We start from the raw sequence: 24,657 nt of genomic DNA, 5'->3' as shown, positions 1-24,657 counted from the left end.
GATGACTTTAGCATAGATTATCACTGCACAAAGGCTCTCACATTCCTGTGCCATTTTCCCTCTAGACCTTTGCAGGATACAAATTTAGACATATATATATGCTCCTTTAACATGAAATAAGTTTCTGCTGCCAAGAGCCTCACAAGTGCTGCAGCACCTGGGCAGGAAGGGCTGCTGATGATCCTGGCCAATGTTCCCCCAATTATCTGAAGCCTGAGGATGGCTCAGGGACACTCTTGTCCTTCCCTTTATTAGCATTGATTAGACAGTGCTCATTTATGTGACACCTATAATTTTATCCTGTTCAGCCCCCTGTGTGCAGAAGAGACCTGTGGAAGACAAAGTGCATCAGCATTATGCAGATATCCCACCACTTCTCAAAATATCCTAGCGCTGTATAGGGCAGCAGGGCTGCATCCAGCCTGGATTTAACAAGGAAGTTCAGTTCTCTTCTTTTAACAAAGGACCCAAATCCTGCCTCTGATGTTTCATCAATAGTTACTTTTCTTCATTTAACTTGTGGGGGAATTTATGCAGGAACTAGAGATTTACCAGAAGAATTACTCAGAGAATCATGGAATAGTTTGGGTTGGAAAGAACCTTAAAGCTCATCCCGTTCCAACCCCTTGCCATGGGCAGGGACATCTCCCACTGAACCAGATTGCTCCAAGCTCTACCAGAACTAACCAAAAAGATGCACTTAGGTAATTCCAGGCTGTTCCCCACTTGTTCTCATCCTAACATTGTCAATTAGCTCTACTCCTCCCCTCTCCTTATGTGAGATTATACAATAGGCAATTTCCACTCCTTACCTTTTTTAAGCAAGGCTAAATAAGCCAATTTGCAACTACAGTAATTTGAAAATTACTTATTTTGACGTTTTAGCTCATTGTTAAAAGCAAAGAAAATTGGGGCATATTGGTGAGCTGTAATGGAGCTAGGAAACATGCTTGGGAGCTCATTTCTAGTCCTAAATCATGGAAGTTTTAAAAATTCGGTACTGTGTAGATGTTGCATCTTCAACAAGAGTGGTTTTCCAGCCCTTTAATCTCTGAATTTATTTCATTCTGAATTACTTAGGTTCTTGCAACAAGGTGATTAGAAAGACAAGCTAAGTGTCACCTTAAGATTGGTTATTGCTTTCTGACCCCAGTCACTGCTGGACCCAAGTTATGGAATACATGATTATGGAATACTCAGCGTTCAGGAACTGCTGCTCTGAATTAAGCCCATGTGCAGTAGGAAGCCTTTTTAAAATAAAAAAAAAAAAAAAAAGAAAAATTGCAAAAGGTATATTTGGGCAGCTGAGATGGGCTCTAGGTGTGTTGGTGATCCACTGCCCAAGGCCTGGGTGCCACCTCCCAGCCTTGGGCAGTGTGTGATCCCTCTCTGGTACTCTCCCACCTGCAAACAAAAGGCATGAAACCATTCAGATATTAATCTGAGGAGGAGAACAAGCATCAAAGAGAAAAAAAGAGGAACAGTTGCACTGTCTAAATTTATAGACATGATGTAGATTCCTGGTGCCATGTTCTGAGCAGAAATATGCTAAGGTTTCAAAACTTTTTCAAGCACACATCAGAGGCTCAGGATAATTCATTCAGGGTTGTCTATTCTAATCATTAAATCAAAATAAACCCTACAGGCTGACAAATTAATCATTTTGTCACTGTAATAATGAGCCACTTCTTCATTTGTTGCTAATTGGATATTAACTGATTGACATATCATCTCCTTAAGTATTGTGGGATATCCTACCTATACCCAGGAAAAACGACTTTTTGGAAGGAAAAATGGAAGGAGCCGTTAAATCCTATATTCCTTAGAGCTTCCTGTGAAGAAACGAACATAAAAGTTCCTGATAGGAGTCTCTTTGAACAGATGATGTTTTTATAATGATTTATTGCTCTCCTAGACCAAAGGTTTCATTTCCTACTGGCTGTGCATGGTGTGTTTGGGTATGTAGAGATCACAATTTTGTGGCAGGCAGAGATGCAGTTTGTGTGATGTGAAATTCATCGTGAGTGATGGAAGAAGGTAAGTCGTTGATCGTTAATTATTAGTTATAATCTTCAAGCAGAAGTGAATTTGTGGCATTGAGTTCTCCAAAAATTGTGTTGTACCTTACCCCAGCACAGCCGATGTCAGAGGAGCCTGCTTGGCCACGGATCCCACCTCCTTTTCCTGCACTGGTACAAGTGCATTGTAAACAATGAGGAGATATTTATGCCATTTAATGCATTTCTTTCCTTGAAGTACCAGCTTATGGAGTTCAGGGAGTGAGAAATTTGACTCCAAGTGTGACTGAAACATGGAGCACGGAGTTGGCAGCATTGGAGTAGTAAGGAATGGCCCGAGGCACCATGGAGAGGACCCCCCCGCCCGGGTGCGTAGCTCTGAGCCCACATTTCCCTGGCACTGAGGTTTCAGGTTAGTGACCACAGGTGTCTCTGGGGGGTTGGATCCGGGCTGCGTTGTCTAAATGAGGTGTGGGAGAAGGCAGACTGGGAAAACAAAGCGTCGGGAGTGGCTTCACATCTTCATTCCCTCCCCCCCCCTCCCCAGTTTGCTAATTGGGAGCGCCAGAAGGGTGGGGTAGGACAAAGAAGATGGAAAGCACCGAGGTCCCCACCGGGCATCCTCTGCTCCTCTCGTGCGGAGCTCGGGTGGGGACTGTTCGCAGCCCCGGGAGCGGGCATGGCTTCCGCTCCTCCGGGATGGGCACAGCCTCGGCGGGGATGAACGGGGGAGTCCGCACACCGGCAATAGTGGGGCCGTTCCCGCTCCTCCGGGATGGGCACAGCCTCGGCGGGGATGCACGGGCGTGTCCGCACACCGGGAATAGTGAGGCCGTTCCCGCTCCTCCCGGGGATCTCGCAGCCCCTGCGGGGATTAAAACGCAGCGTTCGCATCCCCCGAAGGGCGCATTTCGCAGAGCCCCGCGGCTGCCCCGCCCAGCGCTGCAGCTTCGCTAAGCCGGGGCCCGCGGGAAGCGTTGCGGTGGGAGCGGGGGGCCGGGCGGTGCCTGGCGTGTCCCGATGAATTCCGGTCTGTGTATCCCGAGGTATCCCGATATATCCCGAGGTATCCCGATATATCCCGAGGTATCCCGATATATCCCGACGCCTTCCCGGCCCCGTCCCTGCTCCCGCGCCCCGGACCGCGGTGCAGCCCCTCCCACCGCTCATTTGCATCCTGGCGCATCCCTCGCTCTCCCATTGGGCGGAAGCCGCCGCTGATTTGCATCCCCGTGGGCACTCAGCCAATGGCGCAGCGCGCCGGGCGGACGGGGCCCGGGAGCGGCGGGGGCCGCATGCGCGGCTGCCGCCCCGGCGCTGCTCGGGGCTGGGCCGGGCTTGGCTGGGCTGGGCTGGGCTGGGCCGGGCCGGGCTCCGGGCGCAGGGAAGAAAGGGAGGCGCGCAGGGTTGGCCGCCTCTGCCGTTCCGGCCATTGCGGAGAGCACCGATCACCTCTTGCACCGCGCCCCCCACCCCCGCTCCCCTTCCCTGGGATCGCCGTGATTTGACCTCGGGGGATTTATTTTTGTTCTGTTTTTTTTTTTGTTGTTGTTGTTGTTCTGATTGGGGTTTTTTTGTTTGTTTGTGTGGGGTTTTTTTTTTTTTGGGTTTTTTTTTTTTTTTTGATCTACACATTGGTGAAGGGGAGGTTGCGGAGCAGTTGCTACGCGGGAGACAATAGCGGTGTAGCAGCCGCTGCGCTTCTCTTTAAAAAACATATAACATTACTGAATAAATACATCGGGGGTTGATTTCCCAAGATGTCTTATCAGGGGAAGAAAAATATTCCGCGGATCACGGTGAGTGGAGCGCAGGGGAAGGGGAATAGCGGCGGGGAAGGGGGAGGGGTGCGCGGGGATGGAGCCCTTTGTGTGCCAGAGCGATGCGGGGCTGGGGCAGGATAATGGGATCGGGGATAATGCGGCGCTTCCTGTGCTGCAGCGCCGGGGGGGCCGGGGTCGGCGGAGCTGAGCCCGGCCGGGGGCGGATTCAGCGGCATCGCCCGCAGCAGCGCAGCGCCGGCCCCGGACAGCAGCGGGGAGCCCCGCTCGGAGCCTGGGGCTGTGCCCGCGGAGGGGTCCCTGCCTGGGGAGGGTCCCTGCCTGGGGAGGGGTCCCTGCCCTGGGGAGGGCTCCCAGCCCTGGGGCTGTGCCCGGGGAGGGTCCCTGCCCTGGGGAGGGGTCCCTGCCCTGGGGCTGTGCCTGGGGGGCTCTCCCTGCCCTGGGGCTGTGTCTCGGTGCCTTCCCGGGTGTTCCATCCCCGCCCGCCCCAGCCCGGCCAAGGGCGGCCCCTGAGGGCATCAGCTCGGGACCCCAATCCCCGGCGGGCTGGCGCTGGGGATTTGCCAGGATGGGCTTTTCTTCTCCGGGAAGCTTCTGGCAAGGCGCAGGTCTCGGTGCGGTCCTGGGGGAGCGGGGAAGGAGCCGTTATATAAACCCCTCCCTCGGTCTCCTTGTTGAGGGAGCCGATTTAGGGCAGGTATTGCAGATCCAAGGGTACCAACTTTGGGTTACGTAAGATATCCTCGACTAACGGGCTGCTGGAGCTGCTTATTTTTTTGGACGCGCGAGTTTTTCATCCTTGGCAGCGCTTCCGCACCTTCCCCAGGGACACACCCTTCCCCGTCCTCCTTCCTCATCCTCGGGGGCAGGAAAAGGAGCTCTGGAACGGGGCTTTGACGTGTCGGGGTTGGGCAGGAGTCCCTGGATTGTACAATTGCAGTGCTTAAGGAAGGCAGGGGATGTGCAAAATGGTTATTGCTAAATGGTGCATTCTTCTTTTTTTGAATTATTTTTTTCTCTGGAAAAGGGGAGTCAGTTTCCCTCCAAGAGCCCAATGGTAAAGAGTTTAAAAAGCTGCCTCTGTTTTAAGGGCGATAGAGGTTCCTGCTGAATCCCTGTCACGGGCCAGGAGTAGCATGACGCATTTTTCTTCTGGCTGAATGCTCTGATTTATGTTCTGTGCACCCAGTCCTCCTGCAAAGGACTAGGAAAAATCAGATTCTGCTGCTGTTTACTGTTGTGCAAACCTGGGATTATCAGCCGAGGCTAACGCTGGAAAAAAGGAGGATAATGCATGTGTGGCTGCCCTGATTTCACTGCTGAATAGACACAGATTTGGTGGCAGGCCCTCGCAGGGATGTGAGCTGCATGTGCTTTTGTCTCCAAGGTGGTTGAGATGAGCAAGAGGATTCATCCTGATCTCAGAGCCCTCTCAAGAGCCCTGCAGCAGCCCTGATTACTGCCAGAAGCATCATTAAAATGTTCCAGGCTGCATTTTGTGGCCACTTTACGTATCTATTTTTCCCTTCTTCTTCCCTAATTGATGCCCAGTGTATGAAGACTTGAGCTGTTGGTGACATCCATGGCCAGGCTTTCCCATTTTAAAGGCATGAGGAGCCTGCAGTGGAGGTGGGCATCAACACTGCAGTATTTCTGGAAATGGTAAACATGTAGGACAGTTTGCTGGAGAGGCTGGTATTGAAAGACAAGTGGGTTTTTCACACCCCACATTAATTCACTCAGGCTTATTGGCATTTGCAGCAGCTCCTAAATTTAAATTTTGGGGGTTTCTTCTTATTTGAAATCAGTGGCATTATCCAGGGGAACTCTCCACTGCAGCAGGAAGAGGAAGGAGAAGCAGAAAAGGAGGGATGTTAAACAGTGTTATAAAAGATGGATCTAATGGTATAAATCAGTATCTGATGCAATTCTTGGAGCCCTTTTGGTGTTAAAAGAGCCGTGTCAGTTGAGAATTGGGTGCTCCAACTCTTCAGTTTTATTAAGAGGAATTTGGGAAAATGCCTGATTGTTCCTTCTTTCAATGAGTGGAGTTGGCTTTTCAAAATCAGGGCCCTGAGCATCCCCATCACTGTTTTAAATGTATTTTTCTATAAATTCTTACATATATTTTCTCTAAGTCCATGGCACCTCTGGGTTAAAAGTCCAGCTTTTGATTTCCCCAGCCTTTGGCTGTGCTAGTATTGCTTTGTTCTCTTCCAAAGGTGTTTCTGTGAGGAGGGAAAAAAGAATCAGAGTAAGTACAAGCACAGCTCCGAGGGCCAAAGGTGTGGTTTAAACCAAAGATTCACAGCATGTATGTGCTTTGCTTTAAATATTTATCTGCTGTAAAAATGCATCTGTGATGTGGGGAATGAAGGAACCAGGGGGATGTAGCAGCCACTTTTAACTCTCCTCCCCATCAGGAGCTCTGCAGTGGGTCTCACTCTTGTTTATGACTACTGCAAAAAACCCCCCAAAAACACAAATGGCAACATTTTTTTTAACCTAAAATCTTGTGAAAGTAAGCTGTAACCTGGGCTGGGATAAAGTCGTGCTGCCTGATAGCTGCCTTTTTATAATTACCTTCCTGTTCCTGCCAAACTGTCTTCTAATTTGAGGAAATTTTAATGACTGTGTTGTATATCCTTCCCTTAACCCTAATTTGCTGAATACGTGCATATTTCCATCTGGTTCTGCAGTGGTGCTCTGGATCCACTGCATCGAAACATCACTGAACTGGACCAAAGGAGTTTGTTTGTGTTGTGCAACCCCTGGCAACAGACTTTTGGGCCATTTCCCTGACAGCAGTTGACTCACATTTGGCCAAGCAGTGACTCCACTGTGTGGATGCGTATAGGAAATTTTGCGCACGACCAAGGCAGAAAGAAACAAGAGATGTGGTTCTAACACATCCCTCCAAGTGCTATTCGGTGCTGCTGCTGCCGGTGATGGTGGCAGGCTTCAGGTGGGAGTGAAGCTGCCAGAGTAGATAAGATCACTGGAATCCACCTCTTTCCTCATTCTGATTTTTGGGTTTTTTTGGATCATCAGTGATGAAAGGCCTTGCAGATGAAATAAAGCATTTTATCTTTCCAGTTGAAAGTGCAGCAGTTGACTCGTGTTTTGATGTGTGCTGGTGAATAATGCAGGGGTTGTTGCCTTCCCTCCTCTTTCATCTCTGGAGTGACACTGCAGACTGTCAGCTCTCCCATTGAATAATTGTGTCTTGTGTTGTGCTTCTTTTGTTGTAGAGCGATCGTCTTTTGATCAAAGGTGGTAAAATAGTTAATGACGACCAGTCCTTCTATGCAGACATTTACATGGAGGATGGGTTGATAAAGTAAGTGAAGCCTCATGGTGGGATTGGGTATGTACAGAAATGCACTGCAGATTGGCTGGAATAGCTTAATCTCAGAGAGATCTATTCAATTACAGTGAAAAATGAATATTTCCACATCTATCCTGGTGTTTACTGAAGGAGCTTTAAAAGCAGGGTATTGAATAAATAAACAGCTGGGCCCAAACCCTGCTGGCTCCAAGGAGGTACTTACATGTGCTTAATTTTAGCCATGAGAGCAGCCCCATGCTGAGATGACACGTGTTTGAAGTTATCTGTGCTGTAAAGTTTCACTGAGTTATGACTTCAGATATTTTGAATTCAGAGTTCAGCATCCTAACACAATTCTCTTTTGGGTGACCTCTGGAAGTCTCTTGCAGTGCTTGACTTCTCTGGGTCTGTGATGCAGAGATCACTCCAACCCCCCTTCAAGTAAAAAAGGACCCTGAAGTGGAAGAGGTTCAGACTTCTTTCTGTATTTTCAGGCCTGAAGCATATGTTCCTGGCACGTTAAGTGTGTTACAGATTTCTTTGGAAAATTATTCCTAGGAAAAAACAGAGAAGCTAGAGGTTACAAACAAGGAATTTTCCTGTTCTGGCTAAGCAGCCAGCACATGTGCTTTTTCAATCAAGGTTAAAAGTTAAAGGAGCTAGCCAGAGACAGCTAATTAATTGCATCCACTACTGCACTGCTAAAAATAGGTCTGTGAAGAGCTGGACTGGAGAGACCTCTGAGGGTCTCACCAGGAACTTGGTAACCAATATCTGCCTGAATTTATATTTGTGTAGAGACTCCGTAATACTTACATATGAGAGGAAGGTAGAAAATAAAGAAGCAAAAATTCTTTCAGTGTTCCCAAACCAGTAGCTGTTAGAAAGCTGGAATCCAGTGTTGAGCTGCTGCTTTAAGAAGTCCAGCCCCTGGAAAGCTGTGTTGGGGGCAGTGATCATCCATGACCTACACGGCCCCTTCCAGAGGGGCTCCTTCTTTTCCTTCCTTTTAATGTTATCCTAAAGTCCTGAAGGAATTGCACACTGAACTCACTGTGAGGCAGCTGCTTCCACAGGCAGAATAAAGCACCCTCAGCCCTGTGCATGCTGATCCTGTGCCCTGCTTTATATGGAAAACACAACTGCAGCTCAGCTAAGTAGCACAGGGGTGTTTGTTTACAGGCTGCTTACCTGGCTGTGCCTGACCTGCTCCTCAAAACCTCTTTCCCCAGGCAAATAGGGGAGAACCTGATCGTGCCAGGGGGAGTGAAAACCATCGAGGCCCACGGCAGGATGGTGATTCCTGGAGGCATCGACGTCCACACCCGCTTCCAGATGCCAGAGCAGGGGATGACATCTGCTGATGATTTCTTCCAAGGGACCAAGGCTGCATTGGCTGGGGGCACCACCATGATCAGTAAGTGCCTGTTTTCCTCTTCCAGCAAAGCTGGGCTTTTCTTTTTCCCAGATAAGAACAGGAACTTTGGGAGTCACCTTGTTCTGAACCAGTGGGTGATGTCTGGCCAAGTTGCTGGGCAAAGCTTGTGGGAATAGGGGTGGAAAAGCAGGACCCCAGGATTTCCTCATCTTGCACTTTTCACTCGTTTCATTTATCTTCCCTTGCTGGTGGTGTGACTTCAGCAGGTTTTGGGTCTGCTGCTGCTGGAGCCAGTTGTCTCTGTGACATCTGGCTCCAGAGTGAGGAGCAGATCCCCCACGTTCCTGTGCCTTGGTCCCTTGTCTGTGGAAAGATATCTGTTGTGTTTCTCACACCCAGAAGCCTGATGGCAGTGTTCAGTGTGTCTTTGAAATCTGGACTACTTATTATTTCAGGATCTGCTTTAGCCACCAGGATTTTTTTTAGTGTAGCTCCACTTGGGCTCATCTCCTCCTTTGGAGAAAGAGAGGAATTGTGAAGTAAAAATACCTCAAAATAAACAAGACAGGCAGACTGACTGGTGTGCTGGCAGCAGGATTAGATACTTTTGGTGTCTAATCTAATCCCTTCGGCCTCTAAAATGCCTCAGGAATTACTTCCAGACTATCTGTTCCTGCTTATATTTGCCACAGGATCTTAAAACTCCACAAGCAAGTCATAGTCATAACCTTGTAATGTTGTTTGAGCCAGAGGAAAAAACAAACCCTTCTGTTGCAGGGCAGCTGATCAGGTGTAAAAATCTGCCATGGTGTCCCAGGCTCAGTTGCTGCATGTGGGAATGAGGGAGAGAAAGATGTGAAGTGATCCAAAATCTGAGCATCTCACAGTCTTTCATGTACTCTCAGGTGCTGCCACTCCACAGGAGGGGAGTTCAGATACAGAGGGATAAAAGAAGCTGTTTCAGAACATGTGTTAGTGTCTGTTGTCCAGTCTGTGGGTATAAGGAGATCTTAGGCACAGCCAGAAACCAGCTTAACTTTCCTCAGTTCCAGCCAAGCCCTGCATGGACTGGAACATCCTCAGTGTGATTGTGAGCAGTCCTTGGTCCCTGGACTTGAATGGATGGAGGAGGCTGGAAGTTGGTCTTAGTTAATGCTTCAAAGAAATAATCTTAAAATAATTCAGGAAATTATTTTTCATAACATTTTCACTTCAGAGTGTGAGGTTTTTGTCTGAAGATAGCCTCACCCACACAGGGCATGTGGCTGTGAATGATCCCTTTGTGCACACTAATACCAAATTCTCCTTCAAATCTTTGCTGTCAATTTAAATCAATAGCACTGAAATGGTTTTTTATTTTCAGCCTCAGTTCATTGACTTTCTTTCACTGGTTGTTCCTTTGTTAAAGTACCTGGTTCACACTTGAGTTATCATTTTGTTCTTCGTTGTTAAGTTGAATTAGATCAAAATAACATTCTCTGTCATCTGCATCATCTGCATGTGACCTTTCAGCAGCACTGTTCCCCTCAGTGGCACTTTTTGAAAGTAGAAATGGGTTTGGCAAAATTTTTATGGAGTAGCCCTATACTTTGGATGCCTAATTTTACCTCTGCAGAGCCTCCTGTTTCAGAAATCCTTTATGTGTGTAAATATTTATTGCCTTTATGGCTGTAATATCTGAATACTTCACTAATGACAATGTAATGCTTTTCTGAGTTAGGGAGGTGGGAGGAGAATACCCCGTTTTACAATTTTTCCTTTTACAGCTGTGAAAATGAGCATAATTTGGATTATAACCATGAGCAAACCATTTAGAGGAGACTAGGGACTAAACTTTACCATCCTGAGTATCTCAGATAAAGACACCAAAATACAAAACCATCTCTAAACAACAAAAAAATCCTCCTGAGACTGCAGCAAGGACTAAATGTACTAAATAGGATGATGGAGAGACATTTATGGTAGGTGAGAATCAGCAACTGGAGCAGCAGAAAGCAGGATGAATGATCCAGAGTAGACTTCCAAGCCTTGGAGCCTCTGCCCTGTGTTAGCTCAGCTGTTTCTCTGAGCAAAATTACCGCATTTGGAAAAGTTCTTCCACAGTGAAGCTCTGGTGGGTGGCCCTTGGGCTTCCCCAGAGCAGGTGGGAGCTGTGGTGGATGGCAACATTTTTGCTCTTATGATTAAGAGGACAATATATTCACCAAGAGGTGAACTGGATTCACAATATCACAAATTGCAGCCTGGAAATGACACTCTTATCTCATTGAATGTTTAAAATGCTGGGATTTTGCAAAGGGAATCTGCTCCTTCCATGGACTTGTATCCAGCTGTGTCTCTGTTCTTCAGTCTTTTTTAGGAAAAAGCACCTCTTTTTGGATGTGAGATCTGTGGAAAAAACCACCCAATTTACTCATTAGTGCTTTTAGCAAACTTGGTATGATTTATTTACAAATACCTTTACTCCATCTGTTTCTCTGGTCTATGCATAACCCTCACTTTGGGCACACAAATAGCTTCCTTAGCTTCATGCTTCAATTTATTTCACATTTTTGTGCTGGAGGGCACTTTAAGGCTGTTTACTTTACAATCATTTTAGGGAAATATTTATCTTGCATGCAGTTTTCAGTGAAATTGAACCAAGAACCTTGGATAGGTTTCCACTGATGGTTGGTTTATAAAAATTGTGGGTGGAATTCTGACTTTGAGTTTTGGCATCAATCTGCAGTGCCAGGAATCATCTGGAGGATCTGCTTTGGTGAACCTCATTTTCAGCTCAGATCAAATTCAATGTTGCCCCTTTAATTCTCATGGCAGACACAACCAGGGGATGCACAGGAATGTAACCTGTTTTATCCAAGCCCTGTCCTCATTTGCTTGTTCCCCTCTAAATTCATCCCTGCAGCATCAGGGAGGGGGAATCAGATGGGTCCTGCTGTCAGATGGAACAGTTGTGTGTTTTTGTGGCACCAGGGGAGATTTTTCTGGGTGGGAAGCAGATCTAGCTCCAATCCAGGAGCTGATCAGGGAAAAGGGGCTGGGGGTGAGGGTACAAACCTGCCCTTTTGTCTCTCAGTCCCTTGCTTTGCTGAGCCCTCCTCGGCTGATTGCTTGTTCTGCTGGCTCCCCTGAGGCCATCTGAGCAGGAATTCCAGCTATGGTGCTTCTGTCTCTCCCCTCTGCACTGCCAAAGGCAAGGCTCCAGCTGACTTTGCTAGCAGAGGAACAAGCAGAGTTGGTTTTGCCTGAAATGACGTATTGTGATATCTTTGTTTTTCTGCAGCAACCATTTGCACAGTCCTTTTCTTGGTCCCCACCTTAGAAAAATACCGGTGTGGGTATGTTAGCTGAAAAGCCCTCCCTCTGGGCTTTAGGCTAACATTGCTCTGGGAAAGAAACTTGGATTCTCGCCCTTTTGAAATGTCCGAATGCAGTGTTTGGGCATTAAGTTGAAAGGAGAATTCCAGAATGCTCCGCAGAGGATTTTGATGGAGAGGAGAGTATTAGATATGCTCCAACCTGTTCTGGTTGCTTCTGTAAACTTTCCTGTATTCCATGGAAAGAGAACAGTCCTTCCAGAGTTTTGGAAAAGGATTCTGTCGGAAGTTGCCCTTACAAGAGGCTAAAGTTTTGGTGAGCTAAAAATGGTATTTTTCATGGACTCACAAACCATCCTGAGTTGTAAGGGATGGTCTCCAAGGATCACCAAAGCCCAATGCCTGGTTCTGCACAAGACACCTTTTTTGAGTCCCTGTTTTCCCAACCTGAGCTAGGTTAATACCCCAGGATATAACCCAGTCCCTGGAGCTGTTAGAGGAGGAAGAATCCCTGCTAGGAACAGGGTGGCCTCTTGGAGCCTGCTGATGGTTTGGTTGCTGATTAACTGTGATGGGTGAAATCCCCATCAAAATCAGTGGAAAAACTCCCCCTGATTTGAGCAGGGGCAGGATTGCCTCTGTCTGTTCCCAGCCCTGCAGAAGGGATGAAAAAGTTAAGCTCTGTATATTTACTGGCTCTCTGATCCCTGAGCCTGTTTAATGTCCCAGTGAGAGCTCCATCCATCCAGGCCAGCTCCCACACACATTTGAGCCCCTCCTCCCAGACTCTGCTTCTTCTCTGGTATCTGCTGTCCTTGGGTGAAATCTCTTGCTGACATTGCCTCTCTTGACTCAGTCAACCGCTGTTATAATCATAGAGAGAAATTACAGTGAGAGAAATTATAGCTTTTTCTGGGCTGGTGGCTTGGAAGCCAAGAGCCTTTTGAACTCAAGCAGCAGTTATCCTAATGACATGGGGAGGGAAGGCTGGGGAGGGGAGCCTGTGTATCTTGGGAACTTCAGGAAATGAAGGGGGGCCTCACTTGGGCTGCTGTTGGCTCCCTAATTCCTGACCCTGAATTAAAGAGCTCCTGTGGGCCGCATGGCAGGGGTTTGGGCTGCCCAGCCACAATCCACCTCAATGTGAGGTGACACCAGGTCTCCCAGGTCATTCTGAAGATCACCACCTTGCTGGAAGGAGATGTTCCTAGTCAGGAATGATTCCTCACCTTTTGAGTTTTGATCTAAGTGGGACAGAGAATGCCCCAAAGGAGATCAGACTCTGTGACAGTCTCAGCTTAAAGTGGGGTTTAGACAGGATGAGGGTGTGGGGTGGTATTTAAACCCTCCAGTGGAGATTAAATTCTATTCTGCCTGACTGGGCGCATTTATTTGGTGTTATTAGGGTTAGTCCTGTGCTGCTCTAGAGTCTAAATGGTGAGAGGAAGAGGAGGGAAGCAGAGACAGAAGGGGCTGACAGCAGTGGTCAGGCAGGGACTCGTGGCTGAGCTGGAATTATAAAACCGAATGTTTTGCATCCAAGAGCAGCGACCACAGAGCTGCAGTGTCTCCCCAGGTCCCTGGCTGTGTGTACACAGCACTGCATTGTTCCACAGGCACCAGCCCCAGTTTTGTTTCTCTTTGCACCTAGGGATGAAAGAGGAACTGTGCCCTGGGACCAGCCCTGCAGATGGGCTGCCCTAGCTCTGGAACTCGTTTCTGGCAGTGCTTCTTCTGCCCCAAAGAAATGTTTAACTCTCCAGAAACATAGTGAAAATGTCTACACATTATAGGAGATTTCTATGAGTAAGAATCCTTTCTCTCTGTGACTGGAATAATGACATCCCCACACAGAGGTGCAGAGCCCCTCCTGCCCTGTCCGTCTTCTCTCCAGCTCCCCTTGGTCCTTTTTACACCCCCAAAACCAGCCTTGGCCCTGATTCACCCTAAATCTCTTTGCTTCACCAGCTCCCAGCTTCCTGCTGCTGTGTTTGTACTTTTCATTCAGGGCAGGCTTAAAGTCCTTAATGAGAAAGTGGGGCTGTAAGCAGAGCTGGGCAGTTCCCTGGTGTGAGCTTCTCTTGCCGAGCTTTTAAACCCCTCTAAGTCCATCAGGCTCTGCCTGCAGGGATTGTGCAGCCTCTGTCCAGGGCTTGCTCTGTTCCCAGCATCCCAGCAGTGCTGGATGGGATCCCCATTGTCCTGTGGGGGATTCCAGTGGGGGCTTATGGAGATATGCCAAGTGCTTGATGTCCCTTGTCAGAGAGCACAGGAGAAAGCAGCTGTGCAGATCAGATGTGTGATGTGTTTCCGTGTGTGCTGAGGGGGCGTTTTGTGACCCTTTGGGCCATAGCTATTGTTTGCCACCTCTCTGTGCTGTGAGGAACAAGCTCCTGTGGGAGCACACAGGGACTCGGGGGCCCTTTGGCTTTGTCTGGGATGGTGCAAGAGACCTATGGTGTGGTGAGGTGTTTAACTCTGGTGTCACACTCAGCTGGGCCGTCATTCCCCCTCAGTGCTGAAGGGTGAAATCATTCGCCCTGATGTTGGGCTGGAGTCCTGTGAAACCTCTGTGCAGTCTAGCCTGGCTTGTTTTTGAGTCAGTCAGGAGATTTTTCCCTGTTTTCCATCTTTTCCGTCCCCAGAGCTGCTGGGCATCCTGCCCCTTTCTCCTCTCCATCCTTCTGCCTCTTGGTAGCACTGATTTTTTTAAGGAGCAGGTGAGAGGTCCCTTTCTCTGTTTGTTTTGACCCATTCTGCTCCAGCCTCTCCCTGTGCAGGAAGGAGGGGATGGAATCAATTCCACACGTGCTGGAGCTTGGTTTAGTTTGGAACACACAAGGGCTGGAGTGGCAGCAGTTCTGACAGTGCAGGTGTGACTGACTCAGATTTTTTTCATGCATTCAAAAAGAGGGATTTATCTCAGGAGAAATTAACCTGTGTTGTCTGTTGATGCAATAGCACTTCGTCCCTCTTATTCCATTTAATGGTGGGGATCAATGATGCTGCTTTCCCACTGCATAGGGAAGAGTTCTTTTGCTTGAAGAGCTGCTTTGAAGTGCTTTTCTTACAGAATCACTGAATGGTTTGGGTTGGAAGGGACCTTAAAGATCATCTTGTCCCACCCCTTGCCACGGGCAGGGTACCTTCCACCACCCAGATGGTTCCAAGCGCTGTCCAGTCTGTCCTTAAACACTTCCAGGGATGGGGAACCTGAGCCAGGGCCTCACCACACTTAGAATAAAGAATTTCTTTCTAATATGTCATTTAAACCTGCCCCCCTTCTGCTTAAGGCCACCCCATTTGTCCTATGACTACATGCCCTTGTGAAAAGTCCCAAAAATCCCCAAATTCTTGCTTTCTTTGTCCACTGCTGTCAACCCCAAGATGCAGGCCTTAGAGATGACACAGGAGTGAAGAGCTGGTGGGTCTCTCTGGTGGGCTGTGTCTCACCCAGCTGCTTACATCCATGGGAAATGTACGTGATGTTCTCATGGGGGCTGGTGTGAAAGTTGGCTCCTCCAGGTCTGGTGTGGATGGAAAAAAATCTTAAAAAATAAAATATAATTATCCACCTTGCTTCTTTTAACATCATTAGCTGCTTGTGATAGGTTTTCAGAGCATCTGTGTTAAACCTTGCTAGCTAAAGTGTCCTAATCACCTTCAATGTCCTAATCACCTTCAAGTCTTGCCAAGGCCTTCAAGGCAGCAGCAGGAAGTGGTGCCCCCAGCTCTTTTCTTGGCCTGTTTTTGTGGGCAGGGAATTTTTGCCTCCCCACCAGTGTTCAACACCTTGGCTACTTTTGCCTTCCTGTGAGCCTGACTAAGCAGAAAATGCCCTGGTCAGGCAGGACCTTTCAGCTCTCCACACTGGAAATGAGCTCTGTGTGCCATGGGAAGGAAGCAAGTGGAGCCTGAAAGAAGCAAAGGCTGTAACCAACTGCAGGATTCCCCACTTGGGATGGATTTGGAATGCTGCCTGTGGAGTGGGATTTGATGTCTTTGATCAGCAGAGCCTTTTTTCCCCTCTTTCCTTCAGCCCCAGTGCCTTTAGAGTTTGTAGATCCCATCTGTTTCTTAGAAACTGGATTTATTTTTTTTTTTAATCTTTCTGGTGAGAGGGAGAATTGTTTGAGGAATACAAATGAGCTCCTCCTGTCTGGCACACTTTAATCACCCTCAGGAACTGCCAGTTGTTGGCAGCTTGGGGCTGGGCCTGCATCTTTTCACAGCCCTCACTCCCATGGAAGCCCTGTGCATTTGCAAGGAATGCAGGGATGGACATTTACAAGTTATGGCTTCTGGGAGAACTCTTTTCTTCCCTGATACCCTGCAGTTGGTGTTGGGACCTCCTCTGTGACAATGGGAATATCATTCCATTTCTTCATGCTGGCTGTCTGTAATGGGAGGTGGCTTTGTTGCTGAGGGGTTGTGGTTTTAATTCAAATTCATTAAGCTCACCTAGAGCCTCATATCATAAGTAAAAAGTGATTATTTTTGTGAAGAGGTACCTGAGAAGCTGGTGTGGGCAACCCTGGAAGTAAGGAGATAATCCCTATCCCACTTGATATCTGCAGATCCAGAGGAGAGTGCTTTTGGCTTCCTATGTAGGTAAAAGAAGGAACTTGTAGCTTTCACATGCAAATGTGAGCTGGGAGATGCCTTGGTTGGTTTTCAGAGCCCACCAAAAAGGGCTCAGCTTTTGGAAGCTTCCCTTCCCATTTGTCCAAGTGCGTTTCCACCACATTGCTTTTGTCCCTAGAAGCAGCTACATATGTACAGCGTGGATATTTTTGGGTCTGGGGGATTGATGGTGGTGTTTTACATATGAATGAAATTCCCTTGCACAGCCTCCAAGCAGCAGGAAGTGGGGAAGGAGTTCCTGGAGAACTTTCCCAAATTATTGCACAGCACCGAGTTGGTGCAGGGAAGGGGAAGTTCCTAATCTGGAGTGCCCTGAGTGGTTTGTGCCCTCAAATTTGGGCTCTTCATGGGCCTGGCGAGATTGCAGACTCCTTGAAAAGCCAGGCAAGGCCGGTTCAGCAGCTAGGGACTGTCACAGGATTCTCTGTTCAAATATTCCAATATTGCTTAAAAAAAAATCTCATTCCAGAGTGGCTGTCAGTTAATGATACTTTCCAGCAGGCTTTTCTTTACTTCAGATAAGATTTCTGAGGATTAGTATCAGTGTCCCAAGAGAAGAGTTCAGCTACTGATGGGCTACAAAGGACTTTTCAGCCTGATGGGCGGAGACTTTCCACTGTGAATGGAAAAAGTTTTGGAAAGATTTTGTAGTGCAGCTGAGTAAAATGTAGGTGTGCAGTGTGTTCCTAGAAGCAGAATTGGGCCATGGAACCAGGACCACAGCTGAGGGCTCTGAACCAGTCAGTCCTGCTGCAATGCAAACATTGTCATACAGGGGAAGGTGGCAGCTGAATGGAGCACCTTGCACTGAGCCATCCCACCCAGATCCAGGGGCAATTCCAGCTGTTCTTGGAATCCCAGAATGTTTGGGTTGGAAGGGACTTTAAAGCCCATCCAGTCCCACCCCCTGCCATGGGCAGAGACTCCTCCCACTGCCTCAGGTTGCTCCAACCTCTGTCCAGCCTGGCCTTGGACAGGAATGGGGCAGCCACAGCTTTTCTGGACAACCTGTGCCAAGACCTCCCACCCTTACAGTAAATAATTTCCTTCTAATACCACATTTGAGACAGAAAATAAAGCTGTGGTGTAGAAAGCAACAGTTGCCCCTAAAGACTTGGTGCACAGATAAAACAAAAGTTAGATCTTGTGTGTAGGAGTTTCCCAAACCAGTTTGCCACAGGATGGGTGTCTCTCTTTGGGTGGGCAGCTCAGGAGTGATACTTTGTGCCCCAAACCTTGGGCTCTTCACAAGTCTAGGAAGACACCAGACAGCTTGTGAGGCTGGGCTGGGCTGGCTCAGAGCTGGAGGAGGAGGTTCAGGGCTTGGGGAACGTGCCACAGGAGTCTCTGTTTAAACTGGGGATAATCTTGTTAGGACCTCCCACAGGTTAATGATTTCAGCAAGCACCAGAGCTAATTTTCAGGCAATATCAGTGCCACAGAGTGGAGAGAACACCTGCAGATGGGCAGGTGTGGTCAGGAAATGGCTGTGTGAGGGACGGATGTGCTGCTTGATCCTTGTCCATTGGTGGAAACCAGGTTCTGCTGCACCTCCCAGCAGGATTTCTCCATAAACATTCAGGTCTCATTCAGTGCTCTGCCCTGCCTGCAGTTGTGTGAGAGCAGTTTGAGTGGGAGCAGGGTGGGGACTGCTGGTGTTGGAGCAGAAGTGGCTGTGGTTTGGCAGTGGTGGGTGACAGCTTCCTCCTTGGAACATGATGTCACCTTGTTGCAGTCACGAGGAGAGGAAGTGTCTGGTTCTCATCCAGGCACGGGAGATGTTTATTTGACAAATACAGGGTTTTTCTTTTCTCCTGTATTAATACAAGCTGTATTAATAAAAAGTGCTTGTGTAGAATCAGAGCTCTTCACATTTAGTTTATTTTTTGGGGGTAAAAAACCAACTTTTCTAATGCCAAACACACAAAGCCCTCTCAGAACCACTACAAATTTCCATTGTAAAAACATGTTTGTCTTCATCTCCAACGCCCCTGAAACAGCCCCAGGCCATGAAATGAAGGTGCGAATCCAAAACTCGGTGAGAATAATGCCAGTCCAGAACTGTTCCAGCTTCCCAGCGAGTGGAAAAAGCCCAAGGGGCAGCACACATCTCCAGTGACCTGAGAGAGACAGAGTTGGCTCATGGCACGTGATCTTTTGTCCTCCTGTGTCTGATCAGCTCTTGCCCCTTGGATGTGTTATTAATTCTTGTGTTTTGTCTTGACTTGAAAGTCGTGGCTACAAACCGAGGTTTTTTTCCATATCAGTCCCTCAAGGTTTACAGAGCAATTAATATGGAAGCCTTGGAAGCTCTGTGTGCTCTTTTCATGGCCTTCAAGTGTGGAGTAATGCCTGAAAGAAGTGATAAATCTTGGAACCACTTCCATGTCTCTTTTGAACTTGGTTCCCCTCCTTCTCTGCCATGGTGACCTCCTGAGATACAATAAATGCACAATAAACCTGTACTGGGAAGAGATGGAGCCTTTTTTTTTGATCTGACCTTCATATGTTGCCATGCCAGCTGCTGGGGGGTTATTAATAATTGTGTGAATTCTTTATGTTTGTGTCCAGCTGGCCTCAGATTGTCAATTGTATTTTGGATGTAATCAGCCAAAAGGGCAAGTGAAATATCTGTGTGACATCAGTGAGGGAATAAGGGAATGTTGCAGTCTGAAAATGCAATCAGTGGAGCACGGATGTGTCTGATTCTTCTGAGCCTGGTCCAGCTTCTGATTTCTCCACATTAGGTCTTATAAACTGGATCTGAACTGACAGAAAACAACATGTGATGTCATTTAGGCTGCCTTTACTATGAATTTGGCAGGCATGCACAGGACACCAGCCCTTGGGTAGTTGTATTAGTACCATAAATGCTGTTCTGTGCAGGGCTGTAGCTCTTCAGAGCAATCTCCTTATTGCAGTATCTTTTCTTGGGGAAGGGGGACAGGGGGGAGGGAACAAGAATAAAATATTGTGGGAATAAATCCCCACAAATACACAGCTGAAAATCTGGTTGCTGGAACCAGGATGTGAAGAAAATCCTTCATTTGATTTCTCTTTAGCTGAGGTGCATCAGGTCCATGGAGCAGTTTCCTTTGAAGTGATTTTGTCGCTGTCCTTCCTTTTCCCAGATCAAACCCATGACCCAGAATGTGGTTTAGAGGAAGAATTGGGATGGAATCAGAAAAAAAGGAGGTGTGAGGCTCTTCTGGATTGCTTTATTTGGGATTTTTGAGCTCAGAGAAAGGTTGTGGTCTCTGGATGGGTGCAGGGCTGCTTAGCTGGAAATTGGGGTTTAATACTTAAATCAGAATTTTTGCTGCTGAAAATGGCTTTGTTACTGGATGGGGCGGCTTTTGGTAGCTCAATTCCTTGACACATAAAAGGTAGAAGGAATTGTGGTATTTTACCAGCTGAGAATTTGAAGCCTCTGGATGAAATAAGGTCTGTGATGATGATGATGATATAATCTGTGCGTCGGTCAAGGGCCTGACTTTCAGTTCACAGAGATTGATTTTATTCCTCTTGCTTTCACAGAATTACTCCCACTTCACATCAGTGCCAGGAGAATATTCCTGCAGCCACAGCCTGACAACTCCAGACTTCTAAGTAGGGACCTGTGCAATTACCAGGGTTGAATTTAATTACAGCTTCTCAATAAAATGGCTTGTGACAGAATGTACAACTCAGTAAATTCACCAGATTTCACCACACGCAGTTGCTGTGGGGATTAGGTAGTATTAAAAAGGCAGATGTGTTTAGAGTGATCAAGTTGCTATTTAAAGTTTTGGGTAGGAGAGATCTGCCTGTTAACAGTTAAGCTTAAATGTTAAGGATTTTCACCTTATAAACTCCTCTTAAACAATAGGCACATTTAATGCTGGTAGGAGCAAGAAATAATGTGTAAAACTGCAGTCTGTAATAGCAACTGGAACCACCCTGAATACATGGTTTTTATTACATACACAATTTTGGTAACATCTGACCCTAATTCATGTTTATATTGTCCATTTCAAACAGTTTTTCTTCTCCTGATAGTGGCATTCATGAGCTGAAGCCCCAGAAAATTTTCATGCATGCTTTGGATGACACTTAATTAAACCAGTTGAAAAAAATCCTTTCCAGTGGAAAGCTGCAAGCATGGGCTATTAATAGAAGCTCCAGGAACGGGTTGTTTGCAAGCCAAGGCTTGCTCAACTGAGGCAGGATGCAAAAAAGAAAAAAAAAATGCACATGCCACAATGCCAGGAAGCTATAAAATCCATTAATCCCCACCCATGAGCACATCCATCCCAGAAGCAGAGTTCTGTTTTCAAGGCAAGGCAAAGAGCTTGATCCAGCTCTCCCTCTGAAGCAATAATTTCTCTGGAGTTTAGCAAGGGGTCAAAAATATAAAGGCATTGCTCTTCATCTGCATTTTTTTTTTTTTTAATTTGAGAGAGATTCAAAGTGCCAGAAAGAGATCATATGGCATTTTTCTGGCTCTGGTCTCAGAGTATCCTGCAGGCTGTTGGGTAATTCCCCAGCTTTCTGTGCTGGATCCCTCTTGCCCATCTGGCTTCTTGCTCAGGGTGCAGGTTCCACTCTGCTCCAGGAAAGCTCTTCAGGAGCAGAAAGCCCCAAAAGGGAACCAAGATGTGATGCAGCATTTCCTAAAGCCACCATTTAAAGCTGAAATTGGCACCATTTTCAGTGGGCTGTGGAAGTGGTTTTAAAGTCTGGGACAGCTGGATGAACACAAGGAGGAGTTTCAGGCCAGCCTGAACTGTGGTTCAGCTTTCAGGCTGCTCTTTCTGGAATCAGTTGTTGGACTTGATCTGTGCACGTCCCTTCCAGCTCAGGGTATTCCATGTTTCTGTGAATTGTGCAAAAAAGCAGTAGGAGTGATCTGAACTTTGAAATTACTTGTGTGGATGGGATTGTGCTGGGATCTGATTTTAGTACAGGTTTTATGTTAATGCATGATAAGATTGTGTTAATAATGGGTGATGCTAGCACTCTATATAAAGTGCTGCTAGCACTTCTAAACTTTTTTTCCATGCTTTTTCCATGCTTATGTTAAAGCAACGCTGCTTTATTTTCCCCATCCTTGGAGCATTTCATCCATTCCCCTAAGTTTTTGCCTTTCCCTTTCATTTCACACCCAATTATCTCCCCACCAGCATCTAACCAGTTTGGCCCATGAGATACAGAATATTCCAGCGTGGCTGGGTGCCAGCTTTGGTGCAGAGGAGCCACGTGGATCACCCAGTGTTGTTGTCTCACTTCAGCTCATTGTCTGCCTTTAATCCTGAGCCCATTAATCTGCCCGAGGAGGAGGAGGAGGAGGAGGAGGAGGAGGAGCGAAGGCCCCTGAGCTGAGCAGGGCAGGCAGGGAAGCAGCCCTGGCTGGTGGTGGGTGGGAGCTGGAACACTGGGCAGCAGGAGCAGGTGCACCTTTTAATCCTGTGTGTAATGACAGGAGAGCCAAACCAGGAATGGGAAGGGTAATTAAGAGTCTGGATGATTAGGGCTGGAGCTTGTGTGTCCACAGGTGCTCAAATCCCACTGCCCTCAGAGGGAGCTTAGAACTTGGGTTGTCTGGGAGAAAGACAGACTGTCCAGGTGTTTTGGAATCCTGTCAGTGTTTAGGAAAAAATTAGAGTATTTGTAATGTATAAAATGGTTTTTCTCATTTCTTTTTAAAGAAGTTCCTTTGCTGGTGTAACAGCCTTGTTTGCCCTCAGCCCTGGGCTGCTGCATTTTGGGTTTTGCAGCTCAAAAGGTGAAAAGATAATCTACAGAATGTTTTCTGCTCTTAGCTGAGAAACCAGTGTAACCCTGAGCTTGGCTTTGCCCTGTGCCTTGCTGAGAATTAAATAAAGAGAAACATTTAAATGTTAAATAAAGAGAAACATTTGGATTAGACCTGAGTTTCACTCAGATTCAGGGAGCCACTACAAGGCCCACAAAGCTATTTAATTTCTTCTTTGAAGATTTCAGCACTGATTAAAGGATTCTTACATTATCTTTTCCTTTTCTTTTTTTTTTTTTTTTTTTTTTTTTTCTTCTCAGTTTTTTTTTTTTTCTGTTTTTGGAACAAGCTTTTAGTTTAAAAAAGAGCTGGCAACTTCCTTCTCAGACCTCAAGCAGCTGAATTCATTTGCACTGCAAAAAAACCAACAACAGGAAGAAAACATCTGGGCTGGGAAGCACAGCAGATCAAGGCTGTGGTGGTGGAGGGAATAAAGGGGTGACAGCAGCCTGTGTCACTGCAGCTTGTTTGAAGTGTGCCCTGCAGGCGTGGGGTCACCCAGGGATTGAACAGTCCTGGTTCCCGAAGCCATGGAAGGAAAGATGGGGCAGTGGGATGGGATCCCAGGGAGAAGGAGCATTGTGGGGTCAGGACAGCACTGCCTTTCCCATGGGAAGCCTCCTGGGAATTCTCCAGGAGGGAGATTTGCTGTGAGCTGGGCTAGGTCAGCCCTCATGTCCATGGTCCTGGGACAGATCATCCCCAGGGGCCAGCCTAGAAGCCTGGGGCTGTGGGAACGTGGTGGGATGGAGCCTCCATCAGTTTCTTGTGCTGCTCTGGAGCACAGGGACCTGAAAGAAAAAGCTTTTTGTTTTACTCTGAGCTCTTGAGTTGTGCCTGAGGGCTAGAAGGAGCTTCTCTAAGCTGCATTTCCATCTGGCCATCTCAACAGGCAGAAGCAGTTTCAGAGCTCAGTCCTTTCAAGAGCAGGAAAAGAGTCAACCTTGACTACTCTCCTTTCCTGGATCTGGGCTCATTTTTACTTATTTGGTCTCCCCCAAAGCCCACCCTTGCATGGGGGGATGTAGGCCATGATCTTGCAATGTGTTTGGCCCCTTTCATTGCACAGAGGATGGAAAAATCAAGGAGACTGCCATTTGTGTCTGAATTGCCTCCAGACCAGGATATGGTGTTACATCCACTTTCTCCATTTCAAAATTCTAAGTTCAAAATTAGCAATATAATAGATAATCCTAAGTTTATCCCAACTAATGTTAACAAAATTACAATGGGATGACACAACTTATTAAAGATTTCATTTGCAGTTGGTGACCACCCAAAGACCACATGCCACCAGTGATGATCCACATTTTGTTTTATTCTTTGTAGAACTCTGGTTATTTCTGTTGTATCATGTTGGACAGTGTTTGGCCCCTTTCATTGCACAGAGGATGGAAAAGTCAAGGAGACTGCCATTTGTTTCTGAATTGCCTCCAGACCAGGATGTGGTACTACATCCACTTGCTCCATGCCTTTTGTGCAGCATCCACTGCTCTGTGGCAGCATAGCTTCCATCCTGCCCCAGGGTCAGGTACAGGACACAGGACCCCAGCTCTTGGGCCCCTCTGCAGGGATGTCCCTGTCACCATGGCTGTCTCTTGGTGTGCTCTGCTGGGACCTCCCCCTGAGCCTCTTCAGAGCAGTTCAGTGCCAGGGTGCAAAGGCTGTCCCTGACCTTGCACTCTCAGGCTGCTTTCCTGCTGAGTTCTTCCATGTGGATGTGGGGAAGTGGTTGTTCACTGATGTTTGCCTGGCAGAGCTGCTGTGGAGACAAAGTGTGCTGTGTTTTGAAGGGGCAGGGCAGTGATTTGTCTGTCAGGCAGCTGTAGGGTGCTGCCACAGGAGATGTTCCCAGCCCCTGGGGCTGACTTCCCTGCACACTTGCACCAGCACTTCCATGCCTGACTCTTATTGCAACCAGCTGTGGTTTGGCTTTGTCAGAGAGCTGACAGAGCTCCCTTACCCCTGGTTCCACTGCCTCCAAAAAATCCCATTTGTCATCCTTGGGCAGTGCATGAAGTGAGGTGGTGATAAAGCTCTCATCCCTGACAACACAGTCATTCCTGGGAGCTCCAGAGCATTCCCAGGGGCTCAGTCCTGGGCTTTGGGGACTCTGTGTTAACCCCTTGGTGCCTTCAGGCATGATTTCCCAATGCCCACAGCCCATCCATCATCTTGGGGCTGATAGAACTCTGAGGGCACCTTTAGTCTCAAGTGGAGATGGATTTATTCCTGTGATGTGTTAGAGATTAAATGGACTTTTTTTTTTTAATTAGACATTTGTGTAAACCTGGGCTTTCTCCACATCCCATTGGAAAAGCAAAAGGAATGTTATTTTTCTCCTTGTTGTTCATTCTACTTAAGCTAAAGATTAGCTTTGACAGAGCAACAAGGGCT

General features: G+C 47.3%; 1 protein-coding gene across 2 annotated transcripts in view; it reads left to right on the top strand.

Moving 5' to 3' along the window:
- The window catches only part of DPYSL2 (dihydropyrimidinase like 2), a 54,187-nt gene that overhangs the window by 6,581 nt on the left and 22,949 nt on the right, over positions 1-24,657 (top strand). Inside the window, exons 1-3 of one of the 2 annotated variants that reach the window (XM_059490958.1) lie at positions 3,392-3,817; positions 7,051-7,139; positions 8,360-8,544. In XM_059490958.1, the coding sequence (XP_059346941.1) occupies positions 3,779-3,817; positions 7,051-7,139; positions 8,360-8,544 (313 nt within the window). In that variant the 5' untranslated portion in view covers positions 3,392-3,778. Of the gene's footprint in view, positions 1-3,391; positions 3,818-7,050; positions 7,140-8,359; positions 8,545-24,657 lie in introns of those variants that run through there. The other variant, XM_059490959.1, reaches the window with a different exon arrangement.

This window comes from Ammospiza nelsoni, chromosome 30 (genome assembly GCF_027579445.1).
Source record: "Ammospiza nelsoni isolate bAmmNel1 chromosome 30, bAmmNel1.pri, whole genome shotgun sequence".
Classification (NCBI taxonomy): Eukaryota; Metazoa; Chordata; class Aves; order Passeriformes; family Passerellidae; genus Ammospiza; species Ammospiza nelsoni.
This window is presented reverse-complemented; position numbering and strand designations above follow the sequence as displayed.